An 11,396-nucleotide genomic window follows, 5' to 3' on the forward strand; every position below is an offset into this window, starting at 1 on the left:
TATACCGGTGGTTGTGGTACTTTATTTCACTGACGTTTACACGATACAATCTCATGCCAGCTTCACGTCCCTTTGCCGAAACGCACCTTCGAGTACATTCGACGCAATTAACCGAATTAACGGCTATACTAAGCGGTTTCAGAGGTGATCCAGTCGGTGTAATTAGAAACCCGAACGTAGACAGACGGCATGCCGGAAACACCGCAGGGAAAAATACCCCAGGAAATAATGCCGACGAGCTGCCACACGCCGCTTATCAACTGGGCAAGAGGACCGCCAGAGTCTCCCTTAATTAGCGAGGATGAGAAACACGACTCCGTCATTTCGTTTGAAACGTAGGCAGTCACCAAAACGCTCTGCTTATGCTGGCGATACTCACCGCGCAGAAGGTGACGTTCAAGCCGCTCGGAGATCCGGTGCATATATTCGTGTCGTCGAGCGGCGTGACGCCAATCAGACTGTACAGAGCTGAGTAGCACGCGCTGTTGGTGATTATAGGGACGGTAGCAGTCTGCAGAACAGTTGGCAGTACGATGGTATCGTTGAAAGATGTGGAACCCCATCCGGTGACGACCGCATTTCCGGTGTGCGTAGCGTTTTGGGCAGGTAGAGATATGGCGGAAATTACGGAGGTGAAGTTGAAGGGAGTGGTGAGCCTTAGCAGGGCGATGTCGTGAGGATTTTCACCTCTGGAATAATCAGAGCATAGAATTGTACCGAGTAGACAAAATCCGAGTACGAAACTCAGGCGTGCGACACGTCTTACCCTTGGTAAAGAGGGTGTACTATCTGCTCTTTGACACTCGACGATTGCTGAGTGGACTCGTTGACGTTGATTAGGTATTTGCCACCGTAAACTGTCAGGCTTCCGTACTCTGGCAAGTCAGTGAGACAATGACCCGCGGTTACGATCCATTCTCTGTTTATTATTGCGCCACCGCAAATGTGGCTGGAGTTGATTTCCGGCGGAAATCCCCACCAAATAGATACTTGATAAGGATAAGCTCCCTCGACAGCATTCTGCCCGTCGGTAATCCGCGAGTTGATGAATCCTACCTTGCTTCGAGTGACCCTTGAGTGACCCAAATGTTCCGCTGCGGTGGTGAACCGGTGATGCGGGTGCATGCGAATAATTGGTAATTGGAAAAGGAAAAGAGGTCAGACAGTGGTCGAGGGGGAGAGTAGACTTCCATTTTTAGCAATTATCGTTACTCACGGGTTACTAGATGGGCCGCAAATATGACCAGGGAAACAACAGCGTAGAACTTCATCCTCGTATTGCGCAGGTTGATTGCTATCTGATTGGCCTTTATATACAGATTCAGTTAATCAAATCGTATTGTTCAATCTATCATTGAGCATTCGGTGTTATCGCTAGCAGCTGCACAATTTGTCAATTGCTGGCTGTAACCGAATTTACACCTTTCTGTTATACGCATCGAACGTTATTTCAGTTTCTCGTACAGCATCAGGAAAGAATTATTTTCACACACAAGATACTCATTGTCAAAGATCACTCTGCGTTGAGCTCAAGTTTGATTTGGTAATAAAATCTTCGTCGATATTGAGAAAAATTCTTACCTTGAAATCATTAGATATTAATTTCTACAGTGGTGAGGCGCAGAGAAGATTTATTTAACTTTCGTTTCTTTTATCAACTCAAATAGCAATCATTGCGCGATGCCCGCAAGATGATTATCGACTATATCGAGAACAGTGTGTATACGTAAACAGTCTAAAAACAACAATCAGTGGCGATCTCTTTCTGGATAAAATTGATTTTGTATTACAATCTTATCCTTCATTCTTCACGGCGTAATCTGCAATCAGATAAATCGATAAGACAGATTGAAAACGCCTTGAGACAAAACGCGTAAGAAGACGGACTATGACGACTCACTGTTATTTCTATTCAACTATTACGTACCAGCGGCTTTGATAGTTGTTTTCGTCAGTCAAAAAGCAATGTCCATCGGCTGGATTCCTACTTTGTCGTAAAGCTTAAAAGTAATAAAATTCAAACCGTCTGGTTCAAAGTTACGGTTAAAAAATACATAGAAATTCATAAAAATAGATATAAATTGATGTATTTGAAAATAATCAATCGTAAGTTTTGTGTTTTGGCAGGGAGGACGACTGTGAAAAATTCATGATAGTAACATTGAAGTGTATCAGATCTCTAAATCTTTACGTTCTGAGAAATCGTGACTGCTCTACAAACAATCTTAAACATACGCGCAATAATCCGGGCGTTATAATAATAGTCCTCAATATTAAGTCTTTACAGTAGGTATATGAAGTTATTACGCTTTCGGGAACAAGTTCAGAACATTTCAATTAAAAAAGATGTTCACATAAATAATGTCCTCAATGAAGATTCTAAACAATAGCCTATGGTATGATGAATTATAATTATTACAAAGAGAAAAAATGCCAACGTTTGAAACAAGCGGAAGAATGGAAGAAGCGTGAGATAAAAATCTCAGATTTATCTACAACCATGGAGCACAGTCTCGAAGCTTTGTGACCAAACCAGAAGACATGTCTTAGAATAAGCACTAAATGTCTAACTGTAATAAAATATTACTTCCAACAAGGTTAAAACCGTCTCTCCCTGGTTTTCTATTATTAATGAGATTAACGTACGGAGATTAAAGAATGTAGAGAAATACTTTTGGCTAGAATTTTTTTTTTCTTTTTTTTTTTTTAATAATGTAGAGAAATACTTTTAGCAAAATATAGGAATCTTCAATAATCATGCTCGACAACTATGAAATCTATACAAACGATTAACTAATAGTGTAATTTAATCTGCATTTATCATGTCGCTATAACAGCTGATCTAAGCAAGTTAAATAAATTGTAAAATAATGAAATGAAATTAAATAAATAAATAAATATACATACAATTCTTTTTGCAGATTTGTATGATTACGTATGATATACCGATCGATTTTCTCCTCTACAGAATACGGAGAATAATTCATTGTGACGCCATACAGTGACATACATGTATTTTGTCACTGTAAGAGCTAATCTAAGCAACTTAACTAGATTACTAAACATTGAAATAAAATAAGTAAATAAATGAATACAATTCTTTTCACAGGTTTGTATAACTACGTATAATATACCAATCAATTTTCTCCTCCACAGAATACGGAGAATAATTCGCAGTGACACCACAGAGTGACACAGACAATTAACTATACAAAATACTGCCGTATGGACGTCGTATTAACAGGGTTTCGCGGTCAACGGTTTTTCTCTTTTGTCCTTTACTCCAGTGTATACACAAATTAAGGATGGTTGTTGGCAGGCCAAAGACAACGAGTAATAAATAAGTTGCTGTCACAGCTACGCCTTTGAGCAATTTGCATTCACTCCTTAAACTAAGCTTAAGGCGTCTTTGTATATGAAACAACCTACAATATCTTAGCACGGAAACACTATAAACTAACACGGTTATTCCAGTCGTTGTATATAACCGAATCAATGCCAATTTATACAAACGTTGTATTATTTGATATTGCCAAGAATTAATGGTGAAAATACATTAAGAAAGTAAATTATATCAGGTAAGAAGGAAAAGTACGAATCTAGGCATTTTTTGATTTATGGCATAATCACTGCTATGAATACTACGTGTATATAAGATGATCTTTCACTGAATTTTACCGAGGACTTTTAACTGGCTCGCAAACAGTAATCTTGATGTATTAATGTGAATGTTCCACGATTATTTGTGGTTGCAATATTTCTGCTTGAATATGAGATGCGTTAAAGATATTGAATTTTACTCCGATTTCACAATAAAAAGAGAGGGAAAATCTCGGCAGTAAAAACTCAGCCAAAATTCCATGTTCTGATCTGAATATCACGTTTGATTGCAAGGGTAGGTGAAAGTTACCTTTTTCAAATACTCCGAATTACGGTGAATGTGACAATTAGCTAAGAAAAAATATCACCGAGGATGTGCAGAGATCCGTCGTTAGTCAGAGGTATTTTGTTTTAGTGCTCATATCCTATCAGTTCTCGTAATTACTGTTATTTCCGTAACTCTTATCTTATAATTTACATATTCCCTCCCCGTAAAATTTTTTCTTCAAGTGTTGCACGTCACGAGGCGAGTTATCGCTCGAATACCGGCCCAAGTTTCTCGCGCTGTTGGGACAATCTGTGTGGCCGGTAGAAGGAAACCGTAAATACCACGATCTCTCAACTCCACCGTATAAGCATATTTTATTCCAGCTACCCCCTTCGCCCAGTCGTCGGAGCCACCTGAGTGACAACAAGACCTGATAACTGGATAGGCATGAAAAGCAAACAGGACCGTGAATGATAAAGCCAGTCTTTCTCGTACCTGAGGTAGGATAAAGGAGCTCAGGGGAGGCGCCAACCTGGTACTGAGTTCCGTGCACCTTGAGGATGGCGCTCGTAGCCTTCCTCGCGACGTTGGCGAGTTCCTCGTAATCTGGCGGGCGTATTTTCGTGTAGCCCCAAGGAACAAGCCACATTTGGGAGTAGGCGTGCAGCGTGAGGTACATCCTGACCGAGAAGCAAGGTTCACGTCACGTGGAATACTTGTGGGAATCGATAACGAGCGGGCTAGATATCCTCACCTTATGCTCTGCCGGTTGGCCAGGATGTAGTCGGCTATGGCGCGCGTTTCCGGTTCCGAGAACGCTTTTGGTCCCGCGTAGGTTTCATGACAGGGATCGGTGCTGGCCGCTCCGCTGTCTTCTTCGCCCCAATGGTAGCCGAAATTTCGGTTTGGATCGACTCCTTCGCACCGGTTGAATAACCACCGGGTGTAATGAGATACCAGGTGGAACAAGCCGAGCGGACCTGATCTAATGAAGATTTCAGGTCAAATTACAAACGTGGATAATACGCGGAGGCTGGGTGCTGGATTTGTTCGCGAATCCGCCACGCCTCGGAGAGTCTACGTGATCGCGACACGTGAAAGCAGAGCAAAGATCCGCCGCGTGTCATCGATCAAGATACGCTGGATCGACGTTGAGGGGGGTATTTTGTTACCTGGCCTCGTTGTCGGAATCTAAGTCTGCGTGATTGCTCCTGGTTTTGCGCCACAGGCGATCAGCTGTGTGGCTGAATTCGTAGCCGTCCGGATTCGAGACTGGCAGGATCATCCAGTCGGATGTTTCCAGCAATTTTGAATAGGTCGAATTCTTTTCCACCAACTGATTCAGGATGTAAGTCGCCACCGCCGGACCTATCCATTCCCGCGCATGCATTCCTGCCGGAATATTACGGACAACTTTATTATTGCCGGTTGAAACTTATCGCGCTCCTTTTTAATCTTACCACGAAATGACTAAAAATTAATTCAGTTGGGTAAAGAAAAAAAAATCATCGACTGTAACGAGTGTCCCTAAAGAGTCGAAATATTAATAGTTTGGAAATTTTTATGGCACAAAGCGAAAGTTAACGTTTCTGACACTAAATACTATAGTAGCAGTATACTATAGTTTCTATAGAAAGCTCAAATTCTATATTGTGATCAATGACAGGTCGAGTAATAACGATTTGAGGGAGAGAATATATTTAGAGTAGAAAAAGAAAAGAAACTGTCGCAGTGAATTCAACCGAGGGAATTTTGGAACCAACTTGCGATATCTGATTACTGAACGAAGAGATTTGGAAAGCGATTGACTCGTTTTAACGTCATAAGTACCTTACGGCAATTTTGGATCACGCAAAGTAACTGTGTGGACGATCCTAGCGAAACAGCAGATTGCATGTTTTATACGGCTCCATCTCACCTTGTCAAAGAATTTACACAGACATGGGAAACGTTGTAGCACGCGAGTTTCAAAGGCCAAGTCTAACTGTGAACCCGATATCTGGGCGAATGACGTTTTGGCATTTTGGCATTTGGATGTCGGGTTACGTAGGAAATTAAAGTATAACTTCTTCGTATAACGTTTGATACGACTGAACAAGTTTACTTCATAATTACGTGTGATTTGAAGAAAGTTTTGAAGCATAAGATTTTTCTGGCACAATCTGCGTTGCTGGATGTTCATAACTGGTAATTTATGCGTTTGCATATTTATTCTCTGTGAATTTATGATGCCCAATTAATCCGCACTGCACACTCACACATAATTCATTACACTTTTCAAATCCAACCAGTGTTCATATTCGTTGCCTAACATTGTTTCTAATTATGTATAGTGGTTTTTATTAACACAATTTACAACCGCGCGGTTAAATTCAAATTCGTGTGAACAGTTACACGGAAGCAAAATGCCTTGGGCTGAATAATCCATTACAGAAGAGATTCTATAAGATAACATTTGCTGGACTGAATTGACGGTGAATTAAAATGTCGAGAAAAGAAACGAACGCATGAAATTGTACCGCTGATCGATCGGCTTTGCTATTATAGTTTCACTCACCACCATCGATCCATACCACCGGCTTACTCTCTCCGTCCTTAGTCAGACCCGTTGAAATTTTGGCTAGTTTTAAGGGTTGTCCCTCGTAGCTGTGGCCGATGGTTACTAGCTCCACGAGGCTGGGGTAAGTAAACGCCAGATATTCTAAGTACCTGATTATATCTATATCAATAAAAGTGAAAAATGTAGAGAATAAATTCACCTAAACAAAGCTCTAAGTAACGATATGCAACTACATACATCCATGCATCGTTATAAACCAGTACGAGTGAACTTGGACAATAAGGTAATCCGTTAAAAATACACGATGCGTGTTTTTTTTTATGAAAGAATCGTGAATTATTTCCGATGATTAACAGAGCGGACAGATTTTTTCGATATTGTTTAGCAAATTCAAGTGTTTAGAATAAAATTATAGTGACCGTCAACTCGTATTTTTTTTATTGTGTCAAATGTCGTTTCGTACTGGACTCTTTAGTGTTCACCTAGTGGTATTGCAAATGTATAATTCCTGAGTTGTACCTGCATATCTGTGGTATCGCTTCCACGTCATAGAGTGACCCTGACTTGTGACCAAGTCCTCTCGTTGCTCCTTGGACATTTTTGGATTTTGATACGCGATCGTTTTCTGCGCAAGTATGAGAAACATTAATAACCCGATGTTAGTCGGATAATATTACCTATCCGAGATTGACATGATTGCAATAATACGTAACGAAGAAATAATATTCCAGTTACAGAAAAAAATTCAATTTCGATCTCTTGATATGGATACTTTTCACAATGACGAAATCGGAATATTACGTGATATTGTTTGCTGCATGGAGTTTAACATGTTCCTGTAGACCAGAAGCGTGAGAATTTGTTTAAATATTGAAAGCGGTCAGGCCACTTCACGGACAGTTTTCCCCGATAGCTGTGATCATAATTCTACAAGGATACGGATGATTTACGATATGTACAATAATTCGCGTGATAGAAAAAGATAATAGCTATAAAACATAAGTAGGATCAGCTAGAAAGCGTTGAAATTATTCCGGGCAAAATCCGGTCAGCAACATTTACATTATGGCACGAATCCTCATCAGGAAGACGTATTGCTGTTTCATAGTTAACTTTTTGTCGCGCCCTTCGACCCGTCTATCATACTTCACCGCATCTGTTCCGGCATACAATGTTGCATTTCATGTGCATCATTAATCAAACTGCAACTCAATGTTCACGCTCTTACTTGTATTTCTCACATATCGATTCCTGCGCTACCTTGCGATATACAGTTATAATAGTTACTCGTTCCTGTGAACCTCCGACACTCCCCGTTCAATTCATCATTAATTAACTCGCAACACAGGAATCTGGAGTAAATATATATAAATCGAGGCTAAGTCACGTGTGTGTCGCCCCACGTGCTTATATCAACACGGATAAAAAATGCATCGAAATTGCATCCGAATAGAAAGAAAAAAGTAAACTGAATAAGCCTGAATGTTTGTCATTGCGCTATTATATCCTCACCTGTAAATCGTTTATCAACACTTTAAACCCAAACTTCTGTTCCCTCAGCGAATCCTTTAATTCACTGAGCATGTCCGGAGCGACAACGACATCTGTGGACCTGAATGTGAGAGAGAAAATGGATAAATAAGTGAAAAAAAGGATGTCTCCATAATTTGATTCCTATCTCTCAGTGGTAACAGTTTTTTTTTTTGTTTTATTTTTCCTTCTTCCCGAGAACCGTGACGGTTGGTTATCACTGTTGGTACTTTCAAGATAGAGCATTCAATCTACGAGATGAATCGTATAATTTATGCAACGTCTTAACGGCCAAGATCACATCTGTTGGGTACTGTTTTTATTATTATTTTTTTTTTAATCTAAATCCTGTGTAATATCTAAGCACAGCACCGAGCTATTTACGGCAGTTTATCGAACCGACATCCCGGTACCGAGGATGGACCATCAATGCATGGTCATAGTTGTTCTCCGAAATGGGTAGATACAAAACCCGAGAGTATCGCTGCCATTGCAGGAGTCTGGTGGTACGGACTGTACGAAGCGGAATTTTATCCGATCAAACAAAATGATAAAAACTCGGCAAGATCCGTTACTCGTTCTTATTTAGCGCGTTTGGGAAGGTGGCAAGATCGGCGACGCCGCCGGGGAGAAAGAAACAGGTATATGCAATACTTCGAATCTCGATCGGGGGACCTTGGCGAAATGTAATAATGACGGCAAAAGGCGTTTGGGGCGTTTGAGATTGAAGTCGATCGTGACCTGTTTTTCGCCGGCAGCGTCCAGAACTTTAGTCCGTCATCGCCCGACTCCATCATCTCTTGGAGTTCGGCGACTTGGCTGTCGGTCGTCGGCGTTATCCTGAGCAGCTGATGACCCTTGTAGGTTACTCGGTTCGGCCGAGGTTTGCTGCTCTTCGATTCACCGCCGACGATGTTGTTCACTATGGAGCTGATCCCGCTGGCCACCAGGGTGAATATCGTCTCGACGAATCCGGACAACGTGAAGCCCCGAAATTTCGAGAGCCACTTGTCGGTACCGTTTTTCGGCAGGAGATCGGTCGGTTCGAACGGATCCTCCTCGTCATCTTCAAATGCCGATTCGTAGGATCCATCCCGCCAGTTTGCACTACTCGGCACTACTTGAAGCTCGGAATAATTTCCTTCGAACTCGTCGATCTCGATCCTGCGTCTTCGGGGCGGAAAAAACTTCTCCCTTGAATTTTCGTACCTGCGTGTGAAAATGTTGGTGTTTTTTTTTTTTTTTTTCTTAATTGTTTCGTCTCGTTAATTGCCGTCGGACGGCTTTAATCGAGGTGCAAAATATCACCCAGCGACTGACCTAGAGGACGATGCCGGATCCTCGATTTCCGGATAACTGTCACGCGGTATTTCGTCACCGACACCACCGAAATCCCGATAGTTCGTACCCTCGATAATCGCGGGATTTCCGCTGACTAGAATCGCTGATGGCAACGAACTGCAAATCGTGGCAAAAGTTACCGCGAACAAACTTCCCGAGTGCAGAATCATACCGTTGCGCACTGATATTCACTCTTCGATAAAAAGTAACAAAAATAACAATAAATAAATCAACTCGCGGATCAAGAGAAACGGTAACGAACTTTGCATCCAAACTCTACGGCGGTTCCTCGCTTACTGTCTGAAGCTACTCTCCGCGTTCGTTTCACTGTCCAATGAAACTCCTGGCGCTTCAAAACTAAACTCTCAACTGCATGTATGCGATCACTTGTCGCATTACCGGTCCTACAACTACAGGTGAGGGTATACGTATTCGCATATATGAGGTAAGCGTGTGTGTACGTACTGCAAGTTTACAGGGAATGCAGTCATGTGCAGGGAAGTGGAGATCGGGTAGCCAATGGCTGGAGTTCCTAATTCCGATTCATGTTGTCGATCAATTTTTCATCGGGCTTGTGTCAGTTGAATGAATGACTCTGCGATCGTTAACGATAAGTGTGTCAAGTTTTTTACAAATTTGAGTCAATTACGGAATGAGTATGGTAAATTTACAATAATAATTAATGTAACAGTCGGTGAACTTGATTTACCGGTTTGAAAAAGTTTAAATCAATTTTACCATTATTAGAGGCGAAAATTTTAAATTGCATGTACTTGTAATTTGTTACAGAAAATATTTAACTTTTTAATATAGGTTTGGATATCAAACTTGAAACTGAATGAAAATTTCGATGAATAGTGTTTCGAAGAAGGTTTCAAAGTACATAGACTCCGTCATAAGCTTAGAATTTTAAACACAATTTTTGCTCTCGGACTTCAAGCGAGTCGAAAGGAGAGAAAAGTAAATTGTTGTTGGCTCAATCGGTGCAGCAAATAATTACTTCACTATTTCAATACTTTAATTTTTTCACCTTGAACGATGATAGGTGTCGAAGCTTGAGTAAAAGCAACGTTATCAGTGGATACCACATCGCTCGTATCTTTTCATTTCTCAAACGCGTATAATAATTTCCTTATTTTGAACTTGATCCTACAAACTCTATCGGCACTGCGGTTGGGCAATGTGTGACTCACTGTACATACGTCATGGGCGTAGTAGGTCAGTACAGTTTTCCGTTATTCCGGAATATTACCACGACTGTTATTGCTTATCTCGAGTACATCAAGACGTAAACAGATTTCGGTAACGGAATGACACAGTGCGCGAACCGAGCCTAAGTTCCGCAACTCTAAGCTTCGGTTAACCCTAAGCAATTAGCTTGCAAGACTCAATTTCAAACAGTAAGGATTCGTATTAATTACTTCATTAAATTTTCTAAAGTAATACATAAAATATTAATAAGATGAAAAATTTTCTTACCGTGCCCGGAGAATTAGCGTGATTCGAATAATTTCATCGTCGCAGATTGATTTAATAATTAAGCTGTTAAATGTGTCATTTATTTATCCTTAACTATGTTTCAATACTATTGTAGTATCTGAAATGCAATAATTAGGTATACGCACTACTACGACAAATATATTACGCTGGTATGTTTTATATAGATGCATATGCATCGTAATAAAATTGTATAATTACGTGCGGCGTAATGTATCAACAACATGCATCACGTTAGTTTGATATTTGTTACATTAAAATGGCAATTAATATATTAACAATAGACGTAATATCATAATGACTATTGACTATTAGTCTGTTGAATTTTTCCTCGAAAGAGAAACGATTTCCGTATGCGTACAATAATCGTATTAACATATGTATTTAGACCGAAACACCCGATACATCGATCTTTGATCGGCATCGCTAAACTAAAGATAAGCGAATCGTGTTGCCACAAATAATCAACTGAAATTTTGACGGGCACGTAACGTCCAATTTGTCAAGTTTGACCCACTCGGGACGAGCAAAAAGAAATCGTTAATTGCGTACCGGTTTTTCGTAATATTCGGCCACGACTGAATAATAATAATAACAAGA

General features: G+C 40.5%; 2 protein-coding genes across 3 annotated transcripts; both read right to left on the reverse strand.

Annotated features, from left to right (window-relative positions):
* On the reverse strand, positions 1-2,498 carry LOC107222462 (trypsin-1). 2 transcript variants are annotated; one of them, XM_015661841.2, is made up of 5 exons: positions 1,582-2,498; positions 1,217-1,307; positions 767-1,094; positions 380-689; positions 1-287 (listed from the first exon to the last, which is right to left on the reverse strand). In XM_015661841.2, exons 2-5 carry the CDS (start codon positions 1,269-1,271, stop codon positions 129-131), a joined length of 852 nt encoding a protein of 283 aa, XP_015517327.1. In that variant the 5' UTR covers positions 1,272-1,307; positions 1,582-2,498; the 3' UTR covers positions 1-128. The 2 variants fall into 2 exon arrangements, with proteins under 2 accessions (XP_015517327.1, XP_046587218.1); XM_046731262.1 differs by having other exon boundaries at positions 1,217-1,404.
* Positions 2,499-2,649: 151 nt separating this feature from the next.
* On the reverse strand, positions 2,650-9,833 carry LOC107222463 (carboxypeptidase A4). The gene is made up of 9 exons (XM_015661842.2): positions 9,279-9,833; positions 8,700-9,167; positions 7,941-8,040; positions 6,948-7,053; positions 6,426-6,587; positions 5,041-5,260; positions 4,623-4,853; positions 4,364-4,548; positions 2,650-4,281 (listed from the first exon to the last, which is right to left on the reverse strand). Exons 1-9 carry the CDS (start codon positions 9,467-9,469, stop codon positions 4,106-4,108), a joined length of 1,839 nt encoding a protein of 612 aa, XP_015517328.1. The 5' UTR covers positions 9,470-9,833; the 3' UTR covers positions 2,650-4,105.
* Between the last annotated feature and the right edge of the window lie 1,563 nt (positions 9,834-11,396).

Source organism: Neodiprion lecontei, chromosome 2 (assembly GCF_021901455.1).
Source record: "Neodiprion lecontei isolate iyNeoLeco1 chromosome 2, iyNeoLeco1.1, whole genome shotgun sequence".
Lineage (NCBI taxonomy): Eukaryota > Metazoa > Arthropoda > Insecta > Hymenoptera > Diprionidae > Neodiprion > Neodiprion lecontei.

Coding starts and splice junctions, on each gene's coding strand:
- LOC107222462 (XM_015661841.2), bottom strand. CDS start 1,271: ATGAAGTTCTACGCTGTTGTTTCCCTGGTCATATTTGCGGCCCATCTA. Junction 1,095..1,216: donor TGCGGCCCATCTAGTAACCC/GTGAGTAACGAT, acceptor TCACCACCGCAG/CGGAACATTTGGGTCACTCA. Junction 288..379: donor TGAACGTCACCTTCTGCGCG/GTGAGTATCGCC, acceptor TCGCTAATTAAG/GGAGACTCTGGCGGTCCTCT.
- LOC107222463 (XM_015661842.2), bottom strand. CDS start 9,469: ATGATTCTGCACTCGGGAAGTTTGTTCGCGGTAACTTTTGCCACGATT. Junction 6,588..6,947: donor GCGATACCACAGATATGCAG/GTACAACTCAGG, acceptor TTATTGATATAG/ATATAATCAGGTACTTAGAA. Junction 5,261..6,425: donor GGTGGTATGGATCGATGGTG/GTGAGTGAAACT, acceptor ATATTCCGGCAG/GAATGCATGCGCGGGAATGG.